This window comes from Brachyistius frenatus, unplaced genomic scaffold (genome assembly GCF_029030835.1).
Source record: "Brachyistius frenatus isolate BFR_SWC_R1_liver_20210118 unplaced genomic scaffold, ASM2903083v1 Contig_80, whole genome shotgun sequence".
NCBI classification, from domain to species: domain Eukaryota; kingdom Metazoa; phylum Chordata; class Actinopteri; family Embiotocidae; genus Brachyistius; species Brachyistius frenatus.
The window spans coordinates 590634-618199 of NW_027210679.1; the positions used below are offsets into that span (position 1 = coordinate 590634).

The 27566-nt window shown below is 43.9% G+C and overlaps 1 protein-coding gene across 4 annotated transcripts; it reads right to left on the bottom strand.

The window, feature by feature from the left end:
- Positions 1-3113: 3113 nt before the first annotated feature.
- LOC138626999 (SH3 and cysteine-rich domain-containing protein 2-like) lies at positions 3114-27566 on the bottom strand. 4 transcript variants are annotated; one of them, XM_069709029.1, is made up of 11 exons: positions 26867-27566; positions 17882-18230; positions 15387-15481; positions 12844-12928; positions 10226-10341; positions 9217-9277; positions 8935-9023; positions 8746-8834; positions 6593-6644; positions 4926-5063; positions 3114-4447 (listed from the first exon to the last, which is right to left on the bottom strand). In XM_069709029.1, the coding sequence occupies exons 1-11, from the start codon at positions 26951-26953 to the stop codon at positions 4349-4351; spliced, it is 1260 nt and encodes a 419-aa protein (XP_069565130.1). In that variant the 5' UTR covers positions 26954-27566; the 3' UTR covers positions 3114-4348. The 4 variants fall into 4 exon arrangements, with proteins under 4 accessions (XP_069565130.1, XP_069565132.1, XP_069565134.1 ...); XM_069709031.1 differs by lacking the exon at positions 26867-27566 and adding an exon at positions 24767-25033; XM_069709033.1 differs by lacking the exon at positions 26867-27566 and adding an exon at positions 18458-18509.

Genomic DNA, 27566 nt, shown 5'->3' on the forward strand with positions numbered 1-27566 from the left:
CCAAAGGGAATTCTTTTGGATTTCAAGCTTTAGGGAAGTTTTATGGCAGTTGAAATATTTGTAGCTGTCGTGGGAAACTTTTCACAGGCTATATCTTGGTTTACGAATCAGCTGCATAAATATAGAGAAAAGGGGGGAAAAAAAAAAAAAAAAAAAAAAGAGAAACTGAAGGGAAATACTGTACTGGAGGTGAGTACAGTAAACGAGCCAGCTTGCGGTTGGCTGTCTGGAGTGCAAACAGACAGACTGCAAAAACGGTTCTGCATTTAAATTTGCGCGAATAATATACTGCCAATATGTTGGTACAATTTGGTACAAACAAAAGTGCATTTAAGCAATATTCCGTCTTACTAAGCGCAACTTGTCCAAATGTTCTTTGAAAATGTCATTTATTTGTACAGTAGTGACAGGATAGAGCTAAAAAAAAATAAAAAATAAAAAATAAAAAAAGACAATAAGGTTGATTGAGACGCTTGTTTGAGCATTCAGGCTGTGGGATGCACCTCTGTCATCGTCAGCTAGCAACTTTCAGGTGCACACAAGGCTTTCAAAAACAGCTCATTTCAGGTGTAAAAATAAACTCATTTGGCAACTCGTTTGGCTTCAGGCTCCCCGGCTTGTGCTGCATTCACAACGTGTGGGAAGGGAAGGTAATGACGGGGAATATTCCCTTGTTTAGAACTGGCAGGCTCTAATGTTAACTCAGAGTGGTCGCACTCAGTCTTGTTGTCCCGCTGCTTCTCACTTATTGCTGGAAATTGCAGCTGTTTTGATGAAATAACAAAATAGAAACACATAATTGTTCTCCACATTCAAATTATTATTATTTTTTTTTTTTAAAGAATCTTATCAGGGAAACTGTTAGAAACAACAACAAAAAAAATGACTGTACAGGAGTGTAGAGGTTTCGTGAGGCTTAAAATGCAGTGTTGGCTAATTTGATATCTATTACATTTCTGTGTTTGCCTTTAAAGCTGGTGTAGGTTGTTTTTTTCTGTTTTTGTGTGCATTAGGGGGCAAAAATTGCAATATAATCTGTCAACATATTGTATTTCAAGTGGTCTGAGAAAACACGATACACTTCTGCAGTTCCTCTTTGTTCAGACTTTGGAAAATCGAACCTGTGACGAAGACTTCAGACTGATCGTGGTTCATTTCAGAGAGAGGATGCTCCTACGTGCTGTTCGCAACGACAGTACTCACTCAGTATTCAGATAGAACAGAAGATGGTCAGCCCCATATTTCTATACTTTGTAAACTGGACAACTTTTCCTGCGGAGGAACATGGTCGGCAACTTTAAACTAATCCAGTAATTATTATATCAACCAATACAAGGTTCGCCTACACAATTAGCAGTCTGGTGGTTTGCGTCGGCAGCGTGGCCTGAATTTCTGTTTCAGTAACACCGTGACTACTCTAACTTGCTACGTTGACACATTTCACCGCTGAGTGAACAATGCCAACGTTTTCATTTTTGGGGATAATTAACACCAAATCAGTCAAATCAATCTTCATTGATTTAATTGATTTGTCTGTTTGCTCCTGCGGCTGCCTGTGATTCAGTAAACAGATTCACCACGCTCCCTCCAGCGGTGCCATTGTGTGCTATTTATATTGCGGCTGTTTGGGGCCATCGTTTTGGCATTCCTCTGCGCACAGCGGTGTGTGTGCGTGTTCGTGGCAGGAGAATGGTGCATTATGCACGGACGTCAATAAAACGTGCCGTTAAAGTGGCCTCATTTAGGAGCCCCGTGTTCTCTTTGGCCTAAATAGACCTCTGAATATGAATACAAAAACACCAGACGCTCCACGGCTTCTGTCAAACACGATCAACAGCTCTCACACGTGCGGGAGTCTCTTTACAGACTGCATAGACTGCAATAGGCAGACGATTTTTGTTTTTGTTTTGTAAAGATATTTTATTGAGGTATGTGGCCAACCAATGACTCTGGACTCAGGACACATCCAAACACATTCTTTACATGTTGAAGCTCAAAAGTTTGAACATGTGATGCTACAGAAAAACGAGGCACGGTGCACGATAACAAGGTGTTTACATGGGTTGTATCCAGTTATGATCTGACGCCACATTTCTCCGGGACCGTCGTGCTGTTTACGCTGCTGTCTCTCGGACAAACAAAGACAAACCATCGAGCCCATCGACTGAGGAGCTCCATGAAAAAGTGAAGTTGCTGTTAAAGGAGTGTTGACTACAACAGAAATGACTATGAAGAAGATACCTCAACAGAATCACAACTTATCCAGATGACACAAAATAAAGTGCTATTCCTGTTATCACAAGAAGGGAAGCTTATTTGTCACGGCCTCTACAGGCATTCACATATGAAACGTAGACTAAAAAGGATCATATTAGCCAGTTCGTTGTGCTCTAAAAAAAGACAAATGAGCGAAATAATTTAATAATTCATCACTCTAATGATGCGTTCTGAACTTTAGTTCTACATTTTCTTCATGTTCCTGATCTTCCACAAGAAAAAAATGTGTGCTTCTTCCTCTCCGAAACAAGGAAATGCATAACGTTTATTAAATAAGTAATGAATAAACGAATCAGTAGAAGTCTAAATTGTCAGACAAGAAAAAAAAAAAAAAAAAAAAAAAAAGTCTTAATTTTAAGTCAGAGCTGACCAGTCACATTAATGACAGGAGAGGCCCAAACGGGGAGTGGAAGATGGAGACGACAGGCTGACATTTGATCAATGATGACTCGTGCACCCACGGGTGCAGCACTACCTGCAATGCATGCTGACTCATAACGCTCCGCCGCCTCCTCCTGTTTCCCCGCGTCCTCGAGGCTGTCAGTGTAACTCAGACTCCTTGTCATGGTCAGAAAGATCCCCGTTGTGTTGTTGTTTTTCAGGCGGACTGGTTGCCGTTTGTCTCTCGCTGTTTGAGCTCCGCTGAACTCCAACTCCACTTCAAATGCCTTGCAAACACCCGTTGCGGCTCTTCAGCAGGTCTCTGCCGAAACCAAACCCCTTCTACGGCCCGCCGAGCTCCTCCATGTAAAAAGGGGAGATCGTATTCTTGCCGCTTTGAAACGTCTATTCTTGGAAGATGTTTTTTTTTTTTTTTTTCTTGCTCGGTGCTCCCAAACGACCATTTTTTTTTTTTTTTCCCCCAGAGGCACTCCCAAGTTTCATCCCTCCTACCTTTGATTTCTTCTGCCTCATTTGTGCCTTCAACAATAACGCGACAAAATATAGACCCCAGACAATCACCGCTGCATCTCAGTAGTCAACAGACACATTACACCAAAATGTATTCAACTAGAATATGCTAAACACAAAAATGAAAAGAAGTTTTTTTTCTCCAGTGATCCCTGCGAGTTCAAGTTCTTGTTTTGTCGAAAAGTGTTGAAACATTAGTTGAGTCTTTATTAGAAACGTGGGGTTCGTCAGGTCATTTCATGCCAGAAATTAAAAGATGCTAAAACATTTTTGCAGAATGTTTCAATTATTTTGAATTGGGAAAAAAAAAAAAAAAAGTCAGGGAAAAACAGGATTTGAGTTTCCTGTGAAAAAGATCCTCAGAGCCTCAAATTTTCCTTTTGAAAATCTTCTCCTTTCTGCACTCTCAAATCGGGGAGTGCAGTTATAACTCAGCCCGACGCTCGCTGAGTATTTTCAGATCGTGCGTACTCCTTTCATCCGATTCTGCCGTGCGTCTGAATGGCAGTAGCTCTCCACGGCTGGCAGTGGTTGTTTCTTGGCAAATGCCTCTTGTTTTGTAGAAGTCTACTTGAAGCTCATATCAGTCCCCAGGGCGAAGACCCTGAAATGCGCGAGATAGGGATGAGACACACAGAGTGGGTAGAAACAAGAAAAGGACACTGACAGAAGCATCATGCTGCATGACAGGATTCAGCCTCCTCCCACGTTGCTAGACGTCTCTTTTGATGAAGAAAAACTAAATCTGAGCTGCCATCCAGCACACGTTTTAAAGCATTTTGGACTTGTGCACGCTTTGTCTAATTAAACATTGATTTATTGAGTTTGAAACCTTACAGCGACACTTGACTGTTGAGACACAGTTCCCCTTCTAACAGCAGGATTACTGCATAACTGTGCACTCGATTAAAAGGCGCACGGTCAACCACTTCAACAGGAAACCGGTTGTTTATAGATGGCTGTGGTTCCAGATCTCTGCAGAAGTGTTTATTTTCGGTTTTGGTTGACAGGACTTTAGTTTTTGCCAGGGGCAGATGGTGAGGGGTCGGGGGAGGTGGGGGGGGGCGTGGGGGGGGGTGGGGGGGTTGTTGTTGGGTGGTGGTGCTAGTTTGATGATGGCTGCGTCCCTGGGAGAAGTAGAAACCGGAAGGATGGCGGTTCAGATCTCCTCCAAGGAGTCGGCCGGGACCAGTCCTTTCTTTTTCCCACTGCTCAGCTTCACGAACACATCGCCGTCTTCTCGCTTCCCCACGCAGATCTTAAAGAAAGAGACGGAATATAAGTTGCCCTGTTTTCAGACCTTTGCTAGAGAGAAACCTATAAACTACAGTGTTAGTGCTCAGTGTCTTCTTGCAGCAGGAAACGCAAGCTTTGGGTGTGTGTAAAATGATTTAAAGTGACACTGCCCTTTTCCAAACATTGGTGTGTTTTCTTGCTGAACGTCTGTAAATGCTAAGCCTTGTTTACAGCAACACATGCATTGTTTCTGTGCCAATCCTTTGATCATCCTCTGACCAGGATGTACCCCGCCTCTCGCCCAGCGTGTGCTGGGTTTGGCTCAAGCGTCCTGCAACGCTACGCAGGACAAGTTCCACGAATAGATGACCGAAACCTTATCACCACAAACTAAGCACGGTGACTCGTCAGTACGGCCCTTTTAAGGGTTAAAGGTACACATACACAGAGTATAAGAGAACTGAATAATTCTCAAAGCCTTTGCGCTGATATCGGTTTACCTGAGATTCCTTCACCGCCATGAGTCCTCTCTCTCGGTTGCCGGGAACACCCTGGACGACCCGCCACACTCTCTCTCCCGGCCGGACCCTCTGCACAAAGTTGGCAGGGAAAAAGCCCACTCTGTCCCCACTTTTACCCTGAAGGACGCACGACAGCAGTTCAGTCAGTCACCATTTGAACCGTATCTAGATGCCACAATGGCTACGCAAGCGGCAGCCTCAAAGGCTGCAAAATACAACCGACGACGTGGAAGTGACAAAAACTGCAATTCCTCAAGTGGCCACTTGACGCTGGCGCGAACAAAGAGTCAATCCTGAAAGACTCCCCATGTTAAGATGCCAAACTCTAAACCACAAATAAATATGTTTACAGCCTGGTAGAACTGGGCTTCAAAACAGCTCTTCAGGAAACTTATGGGTGACACCGAGGCTACGTCTGTTTTTCACAGTCTACGTGGCGATCACAGTTGTTTGACTTCACACTGAAAGATATTTTTAATCTTTGTGCGGAGGACACGGAGGGACTGTGTGTGTGTGTGTGTGTGTGTGTGTTGTGTGTGTGTGTGTGTGTGTGTGTGTGTGTGTGTGTGTGTGTGTGTGTGTGTGTGTGTGTGTGTGTGTGTGTGTGTGTGTGTCCTCATATTTGTTTTGATTTGTTTGTCAAAGGAGATGGACTGTTTGATGTGATGGCTGATAATTATTCCCTGTAGTCATGAGAGGCTAGAAACTTTTAAGCTGTTGTCCTCTGTTTCAGTTGTTGAATCAAGGAGGCATCTTTGTTGCCATCCCAGTATGAATAGAGAATGAGAGAAACAACCCTTTTCATCACAGTTCAGTTTAATGCTGTGACAAATTGTTGGGCCTGCGGAAAAAGGCAGAAAACTCGAATTACACAAATGAGTGCAAACCAGAAATGACTACTCAAATGTCACGTGTTTTTCATGCGTTCAAACGAAAACCATAGTAACAGATTATTCCCTCTTTGCCAGTGAAAAGTGTTGATGTTTCAGTAGACCTCAGTACGCTGCAATATTTCACTGTTTATCACCTTCTGCCTCAGGTGTTGATGTGTTTATTGAAGTGTTTCACAAACTATGCATAAGTAATGAACAGATGATTCACAAATTATACATAATTTAAAGATTCCTTGAAAAGCATGTGTGGATTGGAGGTGCTTACTGACTGCTGCTCCACTTTAGGCTAAATCTGTCCTACTAAGCACTGGTCTGCTAATAGATTATATACCGTCTCTGCTCTTTAGTTAAGTCTGGATGCATCTTTCTTTTGCTGTGACTCAAGCACACTCAGGCGTACGCACAGATGCACATTTATTTCCTTTGGGAGCGAGTGAAGCTCATTACAGACTCAATAAAGAGCTCTTTGAGGCTGCAAAACTAGTCTAGTTCATTATGTTGAACTCTTTTGGTAATTTTCAGAGGAAATTGTGTTCTATTTCTGTCCGTGGCTGCCTGCCTGTTTATGATAAGCAAAAATGGAGCAGGTGTTACTGTCGGGGCTAAAGGCTCGATTTAAAGACTTCAATCAACACATGCGCACAGTAAACGCATGCACACCCACTCAAATGCACATTATGCACACATGAAAACAAGTACACACCAACAGACACACACACACACACACACACACACACACGATTTATTACCCACCTTCCACCACTCCTCATTAGAGTCGTCGGTGACCTGCACTCGATCGCCGGGACTACAGGAGATAAGACAAGATGGAAAAAAAAGATTGCATGAAGGGGGAGAGATAGGGAGACAAGAGAGGGATACATGATGGGAAGATGAGGAAGGGTGGATGGAGGGAGGGTGGAGAGAGCAGCAGCGGAAGAAAAAAAAAAAAAAAAAAGGTGGGGGGTTGGGGTGGGGGAGTCTGAGTGCAAACACAAAAGATAACATTATCTAACTGCCACAGAAAGCTGGAGCGCCCGTGGTTACAAAGCTGTGGAGGTTAAAATGTGAGCAAGTCTTCGTGTCCCTCTGCAGAGGTGACGGAGCAGCTGACACCAGAGTCATGAGGTCCACATGAAATACGACTCCGGCAGCGGCTGCTGCGGCGGTGAAGGGCTGAGTCTCGTCTGCAGCCAACCTGGCCTGCATGCTAATGACGCCACCGGTTTCTGATGAGACTTTGCTGCACCCGCACACAGCGCACTCTCTGTCCCAGATCCACGGGGAGGAACGCTGTCCCAGTTGCACTTCTTCTTTCTACGTGGAGTCTCCTGGGTGTCTGCGCTCCCCACTGCCCTATATGATCACGACTCGCACGCAGACATGCGGTTTGCACGTGATGTTTCTGAGGTGACGAGGACAACAACCCTGCTCAGCTCGCTCACAGGAGTATAGTTTAAATGGAGAGATTGTTATGGGAATGTCATTTTTAGGATTCACGCTGACTTAGACAAATGCGGCGCATATTTTTAGGTTTCTGGAGTCAAACTTTAAGGGACACGTCCAACAGTGGGATTAGCCGACTTTGACTGATGTCCGAGGGAACAGCGGTTTTGCTCGATGGCAGGGAAAAAAAAAAGCACTTTTATAATCCTCCAAAGATGGATGGTGAGTCTAACTTAACATTTTGACATGTGTATAAAGTTTTATACTTCCCGACTCAACTGTATCTAATGATTTAGATTTTCTGAGGTTTCTTTGCGAAAAAGTATGAATCCCTCAGAATCTATAATTTTGAGAAGAGCTGCTGCTTGGTCCGACAGAAATCTACAAATAACGCTGCACCTAGCTTACTTTACAACGACTTCACACTCGAAGCAAAAGCAAGTAGGAAAAAAAAACTGCTAAATTCGCTCCAAATGAAACCCCAACACCTGCAAACCCGCTTCATGTCGAGAGTCCTCTTCACAGCAGATGCGTCGTTCGTCCACACCAGTTGCACGACCAGGTGTTGCCACTTGTGTCGCCTGATTAGACCTCTCCTCAGGACTGTGGTGCTTGACTGGCATCTCCCCTCGCTCCTCCCGTAATCTCTGTTGAACCTAAACCTTTATCACCGTCTGAAATCCCTCCCCGGTTCTCTTCCACCTCTCCAAATATTTAAAACACTCATTAGATAACTATGGAGTCCGATTCTGGTCCCTTCAAAATCGGCATTATTTGGTAACTTGAACATCTGGGTTGCGCACACCTTTTAAAGTTCAAGCACAGATGGTCATTAAGAGTCCCACGGATCTACCTTTGAGAAAGCTGTCCCCGTCTATGCACTCACAAAAACACCTTCACACACACACACACACACACACACACACACACACACACACACACACACACACACACACACACACACACACACACACACACACACACACACACACACACACACACAGATCCTGCCCTAATTTTACTACCCTCTTTTTCTCTTTCCTCTTCCTTCATCTTATAGAGCTTTCACCTCAGCGTGTGCACTTTGCTTCCTCTCTCTGTTTCTCCCATCCTCTCTCTGATTATCTTCAGCTCGGTGCCACTTCCCCTTGGGTCTGTCCTCCCTTTCATCTATCACTTATTCCGTGTCTTTATCCTCTCCCCTGCTGGGCACACAGCTCAGTCTCTAGCTCTACGTGGGGGACAGTGATGGGCTCTGTGTTTATAATTAGTCGTCCTTAAGGGCGCCCCGGCACCGTCCTCTGCAGATAGTGGGGACATTTTCATCCTGCGGGAACAACAGTTGGGGCAAATCACAGGGAAGGACACAAACGCGGACAAAAACACACAAAAAAAGAAAAACGCACACACATGGTACATAGAAATACTCGCATGTGGTCAGCGCGTCTGTTTTTTTTACTCACTGTAGTTCCAGGTCATTCTGTTCCTGAGGGAGAAACTTGAAGAGCGCTACATAGGTGTGGATGGAGTGGACTTCAATGCGTTTGGGCACCTAGACAACAGGGGGGGGAGGGGTCGGACAGAAATACACATTTTAGGAGTAAACCAACAAGCGGCGACAGTCCGCACGGGTAGATTGAGCGGAGCAGTACCTTCGAGCCGCTCTCCTCCGCGGCAGTCTGAGCCGGCTCGCCGGCCTCGTCTGGCTCCTTCTCCATCTCCACCTCGGGGACGACGAGGTCTGCAAGGCAGGCGAGAAAATGTTTGTTAAGAAGGTGCCGGGGCTCGCGAACCCCCCACACGCCTGTGTCCAATCAGATACGCACAGTAAATCTCTCTCACACTCAAACGGTCATGCACAGGTAAACACACGGCAGGCAGAGACACACGTAGGCACGGACGTATGCAAAAATCCAAATGCATGCAGTGTTTACCCCCTGTCTCCTGAGTTATCTCTTCCTCCATGCTGCACTGTCTCTCCTCACCTCCCTCCCCCTTAAAGAAGGAAACGGAGAGGAAACAATTAAATGTTAGCACCAGGCTGTCAGAGGACGCATTTGATAGTGGAATTCTTTCTTCCTCTTTCTGCTCTGAATTATTCAGTATGTTTATTTCAAGTTTTTTTTTTTTTTCGCTGAGCTGTTACATTGATGTCAGGTATAGAGGACTCAATGTTTTCGAACCGAATGTGATATTAAGATTTGTATTTGTTTTGCTAGAAGTGTACATGTTAGCGGAGGCCTAAACGCAGACGTATGTCTCCGTTGTTTGACCTGCTGGTATCGACGCAAGTCAAATGAGAAGATTTATATCACTCTCGCGTGAATAAACAGATATAACATGTTGACAATAGAACTTCAGAGGGGATAAATGGCTCTGTGTGACGGTTTTAGATAACCACATCTTGGCTGTTGCTTCATATTTGCTGTGAAGTGACTGCATTAGCTTTTTTTTTCTCCAAAATGTCAAACTTTCCCTTTGAAGTTAAATCCTCATCATCATCTTTCATGTTATCCAGCCAATTCTGGCAAATATGTGTCGGTGAATTGTTGAGTTTTGGAACCACTGTCAGATGTGGGACCATTTACAGAGGAAGGATTACGGTTTTCCAGAGTGTAGGCGGTCAGACTGGCCATTGGAGGAGTCTTTTTAAATGAATTCAGAGATAGCTAAAAATACAAATACAGTGTCATGTTGAAGGTGGATTTTCCACAGTCAGGCAACCCAAAGGTTGTTCTTGTTAATTGCTCATAGCTGATCTAGAAAACATTATGTAATAACCATTAATAAATGTGTGAAAACTTTTTTCACTAACTATTATTATTGACTACTTATTAAGTATATTGGGCAATGGACTAGTGTCGTGAAAACTTTGTGTGTGTCTTCCACACACAGGATTGGGCCGTCCTCTAACCCCCCACCCGCGGGGTGATGATGTCATACCAAGCTGCGTGTTGGTGATTCTGACAAACTGCCAAAACTGGAGCGGCTCATCTGCGCCAAGGACGTCCCGTAGCGCAAGGCGGCATACACGGGATCTACACGCGTCCGCGCAGCCTCTGAAACCACACACACACATTCATCAGACTCACATGCGCTTATTCACGACTCATTTGAAGAAACACACGTAAATTATTCACCCGGAGACTCGGCTCCATTCACGCCATAATTAGGACTACATGCTGCGGATACACTGTACTTCTTGAATTATTGTGCCAGTGCCAATCTGGAGGAACCAGGTTAAATATAACCCGAGTAACGGAGTCAGTCCTGGACCAAAGTGACCCACTTTAGATCTGAGAGAGAACAGACGCCAAAACTTAAGAAGACATCAATACTTTCTAATAAATCTACACGCTTTGATTTATTTATACATTTACTCATTGGCAAGAGATGTGTCTTAGTTTAATAGCTGTAATGTATCTGGAGTTGCAGTTTGGGTAGAAAGGGCATAAGAGATGAGATTTAAAATATGGAAATCCTCTGCAAGTCTTCATTGCTACATTTTATGCGGTGCTCGGTGCTATCGCAAAAGTTCTGAAGTTAGGAATTAGATTTTCTGCTCCTTTCAGATCCAGCTCAGCACGAGTCGAGCGGAGGGCAAAAGGATTTTTCTGCAGGACCAGATGTGCTGTGTCGCGCGCGCGCGTGTGTGTGTGTGTGTGTGTGTGCGTGTGCGTGTGTGTGTGTGTCGGATGAAGTCATATTGATTTGCAGAATCGTATTGAAGTCGCTGCCTCCCTGCTCTCGTCAGAAATATTCAACAGGAAACCTAAAAACAGGAATTCGTCGGCAAGGCTTTATTTAGAGGGATTATTCCAAGTATTTAGAGGTGATAAAGCTCTTTGTATTGACTCTAGAAACTTTATATTGAAAGAGGTAGTTCTGCAAAGAGCAATTAACTGCAGAAGAGTAAACAATAGAAAGCAGTGCCCAGAGTCTCTGTAGTCGTCTGCTCCACACAAATGATTCTTTTTCAGCTGACCTTCAGGTTTCTTTTTAGAGCCTGAAGAAAAATTCCTCATTTGTTGTCCTTTTCCTTATTTAACCATAACTACGCCCTAAAATAGATGTTGTACTTGTCTAAACAGAGAAATAATTGTGCGTTCAGGCAGCTGGAAATTCTGAAGAGTTCCTGTTTGGGAACGTTTCTGAGAAAATCGGCTTTATTACTGCAGAAAGATTACAGAAAAGTAACAAACAATCTCATCAATATCCGTATAAATCAACGAAGGGATTAAATGGAGCGAAGGAAGTCCATAAAAAAGAAAAATCCTCGTGGGATGTTCCCAGATTGACATGCGTTGAGGGGTATTTTCCCACTGGGCGGTCGGCACTTTGCCACTTTACAGTTGCACCATAATTCTTTGTGCACGATGTCTCATCTGGTTGGTAATCAGATTTTAATTATCATTGCAAGATTGCAACTTAGACTTTTAACTGCTTTGTACTTCTCCCCTGCAGCTATGAGACTCTCACTGTCATAAGTGAGCTTTAACATGAGGCAGTAAATGATTGCCAAAAGGGTGTTGATGGGAAATTACAGGGTTTGTAAGTAAATGCATTGTGAAAATTGCTGTCTGATACTAATGTGCATAAAACACGAGCGCAGTGTTTCACCGAGCCTTTTGTTAGCATAATTATGAGGACACTCTGCTATGTGCGATTGTGAGTTTGGCAGGTTGCAGTCTCAGCTGGCCCTGGCAGAGTCCCAGGCATCGTGCCGCCGAGCTCGAGGTGATGATGGAGCTTTAGGTTAATTGCACCCTGATTCATGAAGAGTACAAGGAGGTGACAGTATGAGGCGCTAACCCCGATTCAGCCAAGCATACTGTATCACCAAGCAGGTGTTCTAGCTAAAGTATGACAAAGGAAAATAAGCCATCCTTCAGAAATGATGAAGACAGGAAGAACAAATTCAGCTTGCGCCATCACATTTTCGCCTTTAGTATGTTTTTTTTTTTTTACGAATAGACCAAATAAAATACAAAATGACAAGAAAATGTCTCATTTATTTGCTTTTATAATTGTATTTCACTGAATAAAAATGTGATATGTGTTTATGATTTTATTTGGAAGATTATCTGTGTGAAATGTTGGTGGATGTTAGGATGCTGAGAGCAAGTTAGAGCTCATAGCAATCTGAATGTAGGCAGCATTTCAATGTTTATGAAGCTTTTAAACACACAAACCGTCTGACAATAAGTCAATACCCTCCACCAGTCCAAGGCAAATCATAAACAGAGATATAAAAAAACATAAACATTAGAACTTATAAATATTTATCCACATACTTTCATGGTGCAGACCATCCATCAGCCTCCAAGAGAAAGCTGAATTTGTTCTTCCTCTTTATCTTTTTCCACTTCATGCTCCTCGGTTGTCAGTTGAGATGGAGACAATTCTGGTTTTATTACAGTGCACACACGCAAGCACACAGAAATCTAAAAATAAACCCAAAAGGCTTGACAAGAGCAACATCACAACAACAAAAGCACAGGGACACAAACAAAGCAGCGCACTCACTCGTACACACACAAAGGCGCTGAGAATATGCTCACCCTGGCTCGGCTGAACTTCCTTGACGACGGCCAATTGGTCATTGACGAGCATTGGCGAGCTGAAGTTTCTCTTGAATGCTCCAGCCTGATGGAGGAAAGCACAAAGCTGAAGGATTTATTTGTATTTTTTTTCTTCCCCAACTTCCATTTCTTACTGTTTATTGACTCAGCTGGTAGGAAAATTGCTCTTCGGAGCGCTTTTATGAAATGAATGGAGTCGTACGAAAATGACTGGCTCGGAAAGGCATCAAGACACACATGTGAGCGCATGTGAGTGCTGCACCTGCTGCCAGAGACGAGCTCCTACCTGGCAAATGGAGTCACAGACTGAAGCATGCGCGCTCTCTTTGCTGCTAATTGTGAATAATAAATTCACTCGACCTCTGCGCACATGGTTCAGACACAGATGTGGACGTGTGACTCTGTGTGCACGTGAATGAATTAAACACAGTGTGTATTTCAGCCCATATCAGTGTGTCGAAACTTGGGGTCAAAGGTAATAAGTGGTACCTTGTGCTCCTATAAAGAGGTCCTGGCTCTGGACTGGTGATGTTTGACCTCTCGCTGCCCTCATTATTCCCCTCCCGCTCTCCGTTTGTGCACCGTTGCCAAACTATACTGAGCCCTCTTCAACATGGCGCTCTTAAAATTTTCCAAGTGGCTCTCAGAAGGTCTCGCCTCTTGCTGCATGCTAATGTCCTCTGCCCCTCACTGGAGGATAAACACAAAAGCTCTGTCTGAAATCATTCCCAATTTACTGCCTAGTGCCTCGCACTCACCTTCTGCCATTGTCCTTGAGCCAGGGTTAAAACGCACAAAGTCCAACAATGGAAAGAAAAATTGTGTGTTTATAGGATCAAATGAATTTTGACTAACAATCCCACAATGCAAAACCACGGTATTGTCCTGAAATAACATTTATCATCGTAAGGGATAGTGAAAAAGTTCAACTATGAAGCCATTTTAAACAGCTAAATATGACGTTACAAATCTGGATCCTCTCTTGTTTTTGGCCCCACATGGGAGTTGATGTGATTAAAGGCTTTGTTTCAGCGGCATCAGCACTTCGCATCTCTTCATACTCTACACAGACCGAAAACAGACTTTACCATATGCATTTGTGTTTTGCCCGAGTTTGACCTTAAGCTGCGAGAACACTGAGTAACGCAGACTTTGCCTGCAGGTCAGGAGTGTTTCTGTGTGTGAGCCTGTGTGTTGATGCGGTGCATGGTTACATGCAGTTACATGATGCACCAGTGGGTTTGTTTTTTGTTGTTGTTGTTCTTTTTTACCTCAACGTTGTACTTAAAACTGTTCCACTAAGCGCATTAAATTAAGTGCAACCAATCCAGGTTTGCAATACTGTTACCACGGTAACAGTGTTTCTGCTGAGGTTTTCAAATGATGATTGCAGTCCAAACCGTTTGGGTAATTTGGCTACGAAAAGTGTCTGGGTACATCTTGTGTTGTTTGATGAACAGAGGCACAGAAAGCATATCCTGATTAAAAAAAAAAAAGTATCTCCGTCTATGGGATTTGTTTTGTTTTCTCTTCATCACTGTGTGGGACACACTTCAAGGAATAAATCAATGTTTTGAGAAATACACTTCATAAAGAAAAACAAGGGGAAACAGCTAGCCTGACTGTTGTTTAGGAACAAAAAGCATCTCTAAGGCTCACTGACTAAAAACCTCATATCTTTGTTTAATCTGTACATTTTCCCGTTTGACAGGGGATTAGTTGCCAAACTATTTCTTATGGATTTAACACAAAAAATTGCCTTTGAAAGTTTTTACTGTTTGTCCCCGTTTCCAGTGTTGGCGCCTTGCTATGCTATTTGCCTGCTGGCTGTTGAACTATTTCCTTAAGGTAACCTCATATTTAAAAAAAAAAAAAACATTGAAATGATGATTTCAGTTTCGTTCAACCTTGTACATTTCCCGTTAATACTGTGCCTCTGTGGGTCATGATAACTAACTGCAATCTCCACCTCCATTGTAAAGAGAAAACAAGGAGTTACACAAAAATTGAAGCAACTTGTGCAAAATCCCCGTACATTTCAAAGAAACTTGATTTTTACAGGAATCATTTAACTTTTGATTTTTGAGTTTGACCGAAAGTAAACAAAACAAATAGTAGTGTAAACAGCTGTTTGTGAAAACTGCACTGCGTGTATCTTGTTATTTTTTCATTTCTGACACTTGCAGACAAAAAAAAAAAAAAATTCTTCACCAGGAAGTGGAAGTGAAATTGTTTCTATTTCCAAAGATCTCGCCAGATTAAGGAAACAATCAACTCAACAGATTACGCATGAAAAGTGGCGTAAACCTCGGTTTCAGTCGGTGGCAGACAAACTGCCAATTTTTCCAACATCAAATTCTGTGTGTGTGTGTGTGTGTGTGTGTGTGTGTGTGTGTGTGTGTGTGTGTGTGTGTGTGTGTGTGTGTGTGTGTGTGTGTGTGTGTGTGTGTGTGTGTGTGTGTGTGTGTGTGTGTGTGTGTGTGTGTGTGTGTGTGTGTGTGTGTGTGTGTGTGTGTACGCACCTTCCCATGACACGGCTGCTGTGATAGTTCTGAGGTGCACCACAGGTGAGCAGCCATCTTGCAAGTTTTACACCGCAGAGCCTGTTTGGAGTTTCCTACAGAGGGACACAGATGAGTGTGAGAGAACACAGACAGAGAAGCATCTACAAAAAGAGACTTGCGGTTGTGCGCCTCCTCGTACCAGTCACGTTTCAGTTGACATCTACACCTGTCCCAGACTCTTATATTATACGTGGTAAAGACCACATCGTACATGGTACACGCTTGGCCAATAGGTTGTTGCCGTGACAGTAGACAGATGCTTCAAATAGGGATGTTGCAGCAAAAACGCTACAAATTCTGAAATGTTCAGAAGAGCTATTAAATCAGCAGAATTTCAAGGTGGACACTCAAGATTAGTCACCAATTCAGTGTCTGACCGAATGTAAAATATAGTCGCAATCTCCCCTTATTAGTTATGTTGTCATGAGTTATGTTCTTGAATAATGGAAAAACAAGTGTTGTTGCAGAACATTATGATGTTGCAGCTGACCTTTAACCTTTACGATATAAAATATCATCACTGCAATTTATCCTATTAGATATTTGTGTGAAATTTTGTCTTGTTTGATGTATGAATTGGCCACAGGCAAGTGATCAGTTCATCCTTCTGTCCAAGTGAACGTGTGGGGTTGATTTTAAGAAATTTCCTTAAAAACGATCCTTAAGATTTTGTGTTAATGAGAATCGGATGGATTGGATGTGAGGTCGCAGTGATCTACGAAAATTTAACCACTTCATCCGTGAGTCCAAGTTCCCGTTTTGTGCCAAATTTGAAGAAATTCCCTCGAGGCGTTCCTGAGAAATCACATCCTAAAGACCGGGACGGACAGACGGACGGACGGGCTGAAAACATAAGGCCAACGGCTGTCGGTGGCGTGGAGGTATAAAAACATAGCAGGCGGCGGATCCACAGGCAGGAAGTGCTAACGAACAGTGTGGGCTTGGAATCGAATGAGCAGGTTTCTGTTTGCTCAGGTAGAAAGTGTAATGAAGCCCCGTCCAAGTTTTATCAAGCTGGCGCTGCTGGCGGAGCTGACACTAACAGCTTCATAATCAACAGCTTCTCTTCCGAATCAACCTGCAGAGATTGGAAACCAGCTGGAGATATTTCAGTCATTATTGATTTGGCATCGAGTCATCCTGCTTTTCTGTCTCTGTTTTCAAGTATTTGAGTAATGAAAGTCTCAAGAGGATCAAGCTGTTTTCTCCTCGTTTTGTCATCTAATGAGAAATTCTCTGGCCGGTGTGTTTTTCATGATTGCAGCTTTGAGTCCGTTTTTATTCGACGAACCAAAAATGACTTGATTTTGAAAGTTGCTGTAGATGGGAATCACTTCGACAGGTCTGCGAAGGAACAGGAACAGCAATCAAACAAATTGGGCGTCTCGGTGAAAAACACTGGTTTCAAGGAGACAAAGGCGAGACTTTGTTTTGGTACTGCGGAGGAGTACAGCTGAGAACGAGGTGATGCGTTGCATAAATAAACCCACGACGCACGCAAAAAACTGCACAGGCATAAACACGGGGGAGCAGGTTGGAGTCTGTAATCAATCGTAATGACAGGAAGTAGATTTAGCAGAAATTCTCGTGGCTAGTAGCTCCTAGAAGTGGCAAATTAGAGATAAGAGCAGTCAGACATCTGCAGCGGAGCAGCACCGAAGACATGCAGTCCAGTTTCAATCAAATGTTTTTTTTTTTTTTTTTTTTTAAATAGATTAAAAAAAAACAATCAGGCAGTACGGTGAGATTATTTGAAAAGTTCCATTTGTTTCATGGATGTGAAAAATGGATGTCAGTGGACTGATGAGTGACACTTGTTCATTCAGCTCAGAACTCTGATAACTGGCGGGCGAAACATGCTATCAACACTGTCCCCACTCCATTTTTCCAACATTTTCCACCGAGCACGGACATAATACTCGCGGAGTTGTTTCCAGATTAGCTCTGTAGGTTCGCGCGGCAATTTTTTTGAAATGGTTCTGATCTCACGGCAGCTATTTTGGCAAGAATATTTGTCACTTTGCGGCTGCAGTGACACATCATACATATGCAGATAACTGCGGACTTGGTCAACTTGTCTTCAAAACTTTCCGCCATTGTGGTCGCTTCTTTTTTGTGCCTACTGATCCCAGACCGTGTCCGCACTGCCCCTGACCCGACTGTTCACGTGCACATTGCATTTTACAAACACCTCGCATTCATTTCTGAGGATGTGAACAACCAACGCTCCAAATGGGCGCCATATATGCAAGACCCCAAGTACAAGACTGATACCGCTCTCTCATCTGTACAGTAATTATAAGGCTGCACCAGCAGCTTCTATAAAATGCTCTTCAGTTTGGCCACGCTGAAAAGCCATGGAAACAAAGGTATCCTGTGAAAACTGCTAAAGCTTGGCTTGAAAAAAAAAGAAAAAAGAAGAGAATCCTGGGAGAGAATATTGAGCACCTTACCCACAATCATGTGTTTGCAGTGCTGGCAATTGGTGGGCTTCCGAAAGACATGGTCCTGGAAACAGTGGGTAATCTGTGGCTGCGGAGGCTTGGTGGGCAGCGATGGGGAAAGGCTTAGGGAGGGCGAGTGGGAGGAGATGGAAAGGTTGGGGCTGAGAGACGGCGAAATGGACGGTGAGCGGTCGCCCACGAGAGGTGAGCCGGGCAGCAGAGGGGGAGACGGAGGCGAAGGGTCGGTGATGAAATCCGGCGGCAGGCGAGCGTCGCTGTAGGACCTCTGGAAGAAGTTCTCCACGCTCTTGCTGCGCATCATGGTCTTGAAAGACAGCGAGCGTTTTAGTCTGTGAAGCTGCAAACACACACACATTGACGGAGACAGAGAGAAAAGAGGGTACACTAAGAATAAACACAAGATAAGCAATAACAAATGTCCAATATGCCCTCAGGACAGCACCAGCAATATCCCGCAATCCAGAAACAAAGCTCTGCTCGTATCTGTACACCACGGGGAAGGAGAGTGACTCATGAAATGCAATATCACCTCATAAGGAAACAACACATTAATAGCAAAGCTACCTGTTGGCTCCCTTCAGTGACACCAAGCAGTTCTTTGTCACGGTCATATTTAGCGGGGCTGCTTGTGCATTTGGCCCGTGGTTAAACAAGATAAGCCTTTTTCTCTTTCAGAACACCCACTGTCACACATTAAACACTGCCGTGTGTAGATGGCATTTCCTCGGTCGTGGTGACAGGGCGGCTGTCGGGATGACGAACGCAGCGAGAGTTTACGCAGCCTTATCATCCATCAACAGCCTATCCTCGGCGCTCGGAGTCGGATGGAGCCTGCCCATTGGCCTCAATTGATTGCGCCACAGGTTTTGCACCGAGCCCACGGGATCAAACTGTCACGCTTAAGCCACAACATTGCATATATCCCTGACTACCTGCACACTACCGTCCTCGATGTATCTCCTAAGCTGTTCAGACCAAATCATCTGAAGTGACTCACATTTGTCTTGTGAGTGTGTGTGTTTGTGTGGAGGAAGGGCAAGTGACTCACGTCTGCTGCATTTAAAAAAAAAAAAAAAAAACACCATACAGATGACAAAACGTCAGCAAGCGTCACATCTGTGAGCTCTGTTCTTCGCAGTCACCTAGAAATGATTGGCTAGATAAATGCACGTTTTCCTGACATTTCGCCTCCACCTCCGTGTACAGATGATGATGCCGGTTTCCCGGAGGACAGGCGGGCCATTTGTTACCCCGACGCGCAGCGGCAAGCGAGAGGCAGCGTGAGGGCGTGGTCGAAGAATGGATCGACGCAGACAGATCATCAGTAGGCCACAGACACACGCGTCTGTCTGCGCTCGTTCTGCTCAGTGCCAAACATAATCACTTTACAGGGACATGTTGTTTACAGCTCCGCGTGGCTGGGAATAAGAAATGAAGACAGTTTGTCTTGTTTGTGTGTGTTTGTGCGGCGGTAGGGCAAGAGAAACAAAAAGTGTACGCGTGTAACCGAGTGCGCGTTTTGCACACTTGCTGCTTCCTGTAAATCTCCATTTGTAAAATTTCCCTTCATCGGATTACACTAATGAGGACGAGCCATGTTGAGCACGAACACGACACGTTGCAATGCTGCTCTGTGTGTGTGTGTGCAGAACGGTGTTAGTATCTGCACTTTGGACCACTTCAGTGGCTTCCTTCAGTGCACATGTAGCATATGTAGTCGGAGCATGAAGGTCTGATTTGCACTTTTTACCTCTGGGCAGAATATTCCGAGATCCTCGGTGTACTGCGGGCCTTCATTCACCTACATATCAGCAGATAAGCTACTTAACGCGCGCGTTGTCCGCTGCAGGGGATGCACAGTTTGTAGTGCTGCTTGTGAATATACGCTCGGAGATAAGAGGACTCGGTTCGTGGGTTGTGTGGAGACGTGCTCTGCGTGTCTCTCATGTATCCGTGGTTCTCTCCTCTTGATTCCTGATTTTGATTAGACCTTTTTCAGAGAAGTCGGTGTTTGTTTCTGGTGCCGTTTAGCTTTCTTGTGTGTTGTCTGATTGAAAAGATGATTGCCTGATTAAAAAAAAAAAAAAGCAAGGACACTTACATAAATCATAACCACAACAAACAATTGATTTGTATTTTATTAAGTAGCAACAAGCCTCTAATGGTCTTCAGTAAGTCGTGTTAGTAAGTCATTAATGAAGCGTAAGAGATTTAACACGCCAATAAATCATCAAGATGAATTGAAGCGCTGGATAGATGCCTTGACTTTGATAGCGCTTTCTCAAGGAGACTTTTTTGAATACCAATTTTATAAAACTCTTTTTAGGGATTATAAACCAACCTTATGGTAGAAATCTTTAGTTTTCATGCATTTTAGGGGGGGGGGGGGGGTCTAACCCAGGTTATTTTTATGTCCCGTAAACACCTCGGATGAAGTTGTTAGATGTTACAATTTAATGACGTTTCCTAAATGCCTCACATGCCCAGCGGTAGATGCTAGCTGGTAGCGGGCAGTGAGGCACGTTGTCAAAAAATAGTTTAAGAAGAGTGAAATAAGGCGCCCAAACGCAAGTTTTACTTTCCAAAGTTGAAACAGAGGGTGAGCCGCCCAAGCAAAAGCTTTTTAAAGCGTGTCAGTCTGGAAGTAGTTCAGGCATCAAAATGTGGTACCAAGAGACATTTTTTTGATACTAGATAGTACTAAAGCAATTCGGACATTGCCCTAAAAGTATTAAAGTTTAGGGCCCTGAAGTACTCGAGCAGGTTATACTGCTGCCAACCCAAATGGTCTTACTACTGATCTATGAAGCATTAACTTTATTATAAGTAGAGACTGTTACAACTTATGAGCGCTTTGTGAAGACTCTTTACAAAGACTGTTTATGAAGTGGTGGTGTGCATTTTTAACATTAATAGTACAAAGTTGTTTTGGTTTCATGTTTAACGAGCGTGATCACAGTCTTGAGCCGAGCTCCCTCAATCAGAACAGTTGAGTGCTGTAATAACGGCTCCAGCTATAGCGCGCACATCTCAATTACTGCTAATCTGATCATCTGTCAGCGTGCGGCTCGAAAAAGCATTCCGGTTAGCCTCCATTTGAACAATTGCCGAGAACCTCATCCTCCTGAGTCCAGGCCAGTGGGACACCGCGCTGCATTCGGGGCATCAGTGCACATTCGTGTGCGCAAGCTCACATTAATCTGTTTGACAGGTGAGCTGCAGATATCGATGAAGATGAGTCAGAGGGAAGCGATGCGATGCCGCAGATGACATAGTATTTTCGATGTGCGATCGAGTCCCATGTGTATTATTGATTTGCCGCGATTCCATGGTAATGCCTGCGAAGTGTAACAGAGGGCTGGTTAGTCTTCTGTCATTCCTCCACTAACTGTTCTTCTGGCACATGAAGCCTTTCGACAGCAGTAATCTGCTCCTCTCCCGAAAGACACATTTTGGGCCAAGTCTTGCTTGCCAATATGTCTCTGAAGATTTTCTTGTCTTTCGTAAATGACTTGTAATGCCATGCAAAATGAATAACATCGCCCAGATTTACACACACCTTCATAGTCACTCTTCTCCATGTAGCACCATCCTCACTGCTGCACCGGCTGTCTCGGCAAACCAGTAAAATTCCATAATTGTCACATCTTCAATCCACACAGACCAACCCCCCTCCCCCCTCCCTCTCCTCCCTCCTGCCCCATCCCCTCCCACCTCCCCCCGCCTTTCTGGATGTAGCCAACACAAATGTTCAAAATCAATGCTCCACAGAAGGGCAGCGGGGTTTTGAACAGTCATAAATCAATAATAGGACTTTTATTTCACTCAAATATGTGGCTCTTTCTACCTCTGTCAAAATTTAATGAGGCCAGTCTCAGATATTTATGGGATGCTCCAGTCTGTCCAGAGGTCAAAACTGAACAACAAAGGCTCGGTCCCACTGGGAGACGGATGACAAATACAGCCTGCATCCGTGATGATTTACGGTGGACTGCTTTTTCAAATGATTCACCCAGTATAAAACATTTCAAATAGAAATTGAAATCCAGAAACTCCAGCCGTGTCTTTAATCAGCATCTGTGCAGTTTAAATATACACTATCAAGTCAGACAGCCTGGAATTTGAAATGGTCTCGGTGGCGGCTGCATCGCCAGGTTCAAACTGTCAGCGCTCATGAAGTTTCAAGGATGTAAATGGAACTGTATGAAATACGAAATATGAAATAACAACTTTTCTAATCCTGAAGCTTGAGACGAGAGCTAGCTCCTAATGTGACTTCATTAGTTTTGCTCATTATTGTCACGACAACGGTGGCAGCGAATGGTTACTGAAGGGCACTGCGTGAATTGGAAACATCCTCCAGAATTGAAGCACCGCAGCAGAACTTCTGTAGACTCTAAAATAAATTGCCTTTTTTTTTTTTTTGCGCAACTTACACGACCCACTCAAAATGACCCCCAGATACGCTTTTGGGTCCCGACCCACCAGTTGAGAACCACTGTTTTAAAACTAGCAACAGTAGCACCACTTTTAGTAGAGACAGCTCAGTGTTCAACTAAAAAACAACAAAAGATCTACTCCTTTTAAACCACGTATAAACAGCATCAAAGTCAAAACCAGAATTAATGTGTGACCTCAAAATGCAACATTTTGCTTCCTGTCCCTGTAATTTCCACTTTAACTGCTGCCAGCTTGTCGCTCTGTAAAAAAGTAAGTGCAATTTATTTTTTTTCCTTTTGCCGTGATAGACGTCAGAGAATCCGACCTTGTTCTAAGTGAGGATATTTCCGCCTTAAGAAGGATAAGTGTGGTGTAACTGTGCTCTGAAAGACAGTCTCCTGACTCACTTTAATTCTAGGCCAGAAGCAGAATATGTGGTTTCGAAAGGAAATTGTCACCCTCAAGTATCAGGTACATGATATATTTGGAGATATCTTCATTATGTGGCTTCAACAGTTGTAACCAACCACAGGTAAAAAGGCAGCGGTAAGGTTTTTATTATAGAGAAATACGAAGTAGCAAAAATGATGGAGATCCTACAAAACTATATAATCGTTGAGCAAAGTGTGCAAACAGCTGTCTTTATCTTTACAAGGAGGGAATGTAGAGTGGTTTTGTGTCCCAACATTTCCTGGGCTGACAAAAATTTCTTATTATGCACGGCAGCCTGGCAGATTCCCGCTTTGAATACAAGATAAGAGACGCATAATCACAGGCTGCTTCCACCATTCTGCTCCTGTCACACATGCACATACACACAGAGTCAATCATGTGCCTGCTCACACACAAACACAAACACACACACACACGCACACACACACACACACACACACACTCACACACTCACTCACTCACTCACTCACTCACTCTCAAGGATTGTTTAATTGAGAACTCGGTGAAATAGGAGTGTGACGTATTTGCTTTGCTCCTGTAGCTTTCTAGTGTCCAGTATTTCAAGCTGTTAACACCTTCCCTTGTTGTGTCACATCAATAACCGTCACAGCAGTAAAGGTGTTACATTAATTACTGAAGACCTTGGCCCACTTCGCCCCCACCCCCCCCCCCTCTTTGACCGACTCCCCTGCTTACGACACTCAAATCTGTCGTACTCACTTTCATCTGAGGAGAAAAACAAAGCGATAGTTAACGAGATGTGAAGAGAAATCAAAAGTGTGAGTGTGGTTTCACCTGGGAGACCGTTGTTCAAGTCTGTGACGGCGTGTCTCCCTGAGCGGATAACCATGGCGGTTCTGTTGGACCGTTAGCTCGATCAGCAGAGCTGCTAACTTTAGCACCCTTACTACTTCTGGTAGATACTTGTAGGGTGCGTTTAAGACGTGCCGATATTCTGGTCTGGTTTGCAGCAGCGCCACGTCGAGGTTTGCCCGTTGATAGCTCAAACTTTAGGGTTTTACCGCGCGCATTTTACAGTCACGTAAGGAGTGTAGTTCATCAAGTAACAATCTGAAAACTGTCTGCTTTCTCCACGGCTGCGCTGTCTGTGTGAGCGACGCACAGCCCTTCATGAAACGGACAAATTGGCGTGACTTTTAGTTTCAGAAAAATGCATGTGCGACTCTCAAACTGAGTTGAAATGAAACAGAAACTAAGTAAACGACTAGTAGTTACTGGACGTAACTTTAGTTCTATGAGTACGTTCGTATTTTCGTAAGATTGTTCATGCAAAATAACTTATTTTAAACCAAACCCGGATCTTTTCTTGAAATCTAACCACGTTGTTTGTGAGACACACCAAAGGATGCCGGTCGGCTGCAACAAAACGACTATTTGAGGTGCTGGAATGAGATTGGATTGGCTTTTCCCTCCTTTTATTAAAAAAAATGGATTAAGAGGGACCTTCATAGCGTCTGCGGTTTTTCTCAAAGCTATCAGAAGTGTACAGGCGTTCAAGGCCCCCGACTGATTGCAGCACACCTTTTTCATTTCCAGCTGCGTACCCCGCTCTATATTCCCCCATGTTTGCTTACAGTGTCTGCTTTTGGATTTCTATCTAATAAAAACGCCAGAGGAAAAATGCCTTGTGTTGTAAGGGTGAGAACGAAACACCGGAGTGAAAACTGCACTCGGCCACAAACTGTACGGTTTGAGATGATGTGTAATTTAGATTTTAGAGCTGCGTCAACATGCAGCTTTGATCACTGAGCCGGCTGTTCCGAAGTGCGAACACTCCAACACGTTAGGAAGATTGGACGAAGAATCCAAAGTTCACCCGACGATGAATTGCGGCGTTGTCGTCACTCTGTGGGCAAGCAGACAAATTGGCCCATCAACCGAAAGCGTGCAGACTGTTATTTTACGTCTTTGTGCTCAGAAATTGTCTCACGTAGTCATCTTGGAGAAAACATCATTTACCTGCGCTCTTCTACGACAGAAAAAAAAAACCAACTCCCAAAGCATCAAACCGCTCTCAACAAGGATTGGCTGATGATTGCTGCTCAAACATTTAATGTTTGCTCCAATGCTCACATTTCTGCCAGCCTTAGGAAGTAAACCAGTGCATTGTTGGGCTTTGGAGAAAAAAAAAAGAAGTCCATGCTTACTCTCCTCTTAATCCTCCGGCGCTGTTTTCCTCTGCTCTTGGTTTGGAATATCCATCGATGGGGGAGTTAGCTGCCGGTGGATTTCAAGGAGCATCTGTTATCTTTAACGAGTCCCTCCCTCTCTCTCCCCGTCATCTTTGTCTCATTAAAAAACCTCTTGGACACATGACTATGTGTCTGATTAGATTCCTTCAAAAATTACACCCTGTGGCTGAGTTTTTAAAAAATTTATTTTAGGACTGGTCTTGATGAAGTGTTTAAAATAGATATGGGTGAAATGATACTGTGGATGATTTGCACTCTTTGGACCACCTGTGTGTATCACAGCCAAGCCAATAGTACTCTCCTCCAAGCTTCCTTGTGGTTGCAAATTTGCATTGATCCCTGCAGTAATAGTAAGCTATTGAATCCCATTGAAAAGAAGTTCGGGGACTACAAGGGCTGTAGGTTAATGGTGAATCAATTTTACGACAAAGCCCTGGAATTCAACCGGCGCAGCCTGAATCGATTAGGAGCTCCGAGGCAGATGACCACACTGATGAGTTTGTGGTGTAAAAGGCTGCGATATGTAGTGAAACCATAGCAAGGCTGTGAATCATGTGAATACCAATCAGTCCTGCTTGGAACAGAATCTCGCCTAATTTTCTTTGGTGGCAGCTGGCGAGGAGTCGGGAATCGGGGTGGACCAGAACAATGCCCACTTTCAAGCTTCACACAGAGAGGATATAAAATATTTAGATGAAGCACAGAGGCGGTCGGCTGGTGGAGTATCTGACTGTGCCGGCGCAGGAGAGTCACTTTTGCTTCAAACATGTCAAACGTCGTGTGTGTGTGTGTGTGTGTGTGTGTATGTTTGCGCGTGGGTGGCGAGAAGTGGCTCGGGGTGGAGACAAAGACTCGACTCAGGGAAAGTTGTTTCAAGCGAGTCGGTCTAATAAATCAACCGCCCTTCGGTTAAGAAAGCTTTTACACCTCCCTGCTCTTGGAGACCAGCCATTGAAATCTTTGTTTATACAGATGAGTCGACAGATTAAATGAAACCATATATACACTTTATCAGGGCACTGGAGGCTGCGGCAGGCAAGAGCGTACAGTAAAGGAATCCAGTTGTGGACGTCAGGCATATAATGCACATATGAGCAAATGTGGGCATTTATGCATATTGCATTTCCAGCTGGAATTTCCCCTCGGGGATTAATAAAGTATATACCTACCTACCTACCTACCTAAAACAAACATGAGTGTGTGTATGTGGATTAAAAAATTTTTTAGCTATTCACTAAAAAGGCAATTATAAACACACAAAAGTATTATTCATTACCATACTTTAATGTAAATTACTTTTGCCCAGCAGCCATTAAAATGCAGATTGTGAATTAATTCTAAACATACACTGTGTGTGTGTGTGTGTGTGTGTGTGTGTGTGTGTGTGTGTGTGTGTGTGTGTGTGTGTGTGTGTGTGTGTGTGTGTGTGTGTGTGTGTGTGTGTGTGTGTGTGTGTGTGTCGCTCTCTGTTTGTGTGTTTGTGCGTGCGCGCAGGAAATGGATTTGGAAAGAGAGAGAGAGAGAGAGGGGGGCAGAGGGAGACAGTGTGACATCAGACCTTACGTGCGAAGTTACACCTAGTGACGCAGTCAGGATTAATACAACTGCATTTGTGAGGTATTGCCATCAATATTACATAACCCGGTGGAATAATACAGGTGGAGGAATGCAAAAACCCGCAGCATTACAGTTCAAATCATTAAAGAAAAGATCGTTTTTGCTTTTAACTACTCTGTAAAGTTCATACTTTGAATCTGGGTTTCTTCTTTCAACTCGTTACACACAGATTAGCGTATGGCCTGTGTGACATGTTATTACGATGGGTGCATTTATGGACGGAACAACACTTTAAACTGTGGGTACTTGCCTTGGATGTCATCGGTTGGATGGACATGGTGCTTGGAGAGCGCTGGAGCTGCGAGTCGCTCTCCATCTCACTGTTCTCAGTCATCATTGGTACCGTGATGGAAAGAGTCGTTCTAAGCACAAATAATAATAATAATAATAATAATAATAATAAAAAAAATAAAAAATTTAAAAAAAACTTTTAACTCCTCAAACTGTGTCCAGTCGGCAGGAAATCTCCGGCTTTAGCCATAAAAAAAAAAAAAAAAAAGACTGTCAAAGTGAGAGACATCCACATCAGAGGGATTAGTGCGCGCTGCGGTGGACGCCTCACCGCCACTGGCTCTCCACTCACCAACTACAATCTTACCGGTAGATTAAGCGATTTATAAAAATTTTAAAAAAACTCCCGATGCACATACACCAGCTTTATATCTCGCTCATGCCACGCGAGGACAAGCATTCAGGGAAGAGGCTGAAACTCGCGTGTGGATATAGTCTGTTGTCTCGTCCATGGACGCGCACCGGGAAAGCTCCAATGTGGCACAATTCCGTCCTCCAGGTGCAAAAACACGGTTCAAATCAACAAAAAGCCGATGTGGAAATGTCAGTTTAATAACTCCAGCTCCAAAGAAAAATCAAGTTGTGCTCTGGATGCTCAAGCCAGCTATAAATCCACAGCGAAATGTGCCCTTCAACAGTGCACAGACTTAAATTTAAAC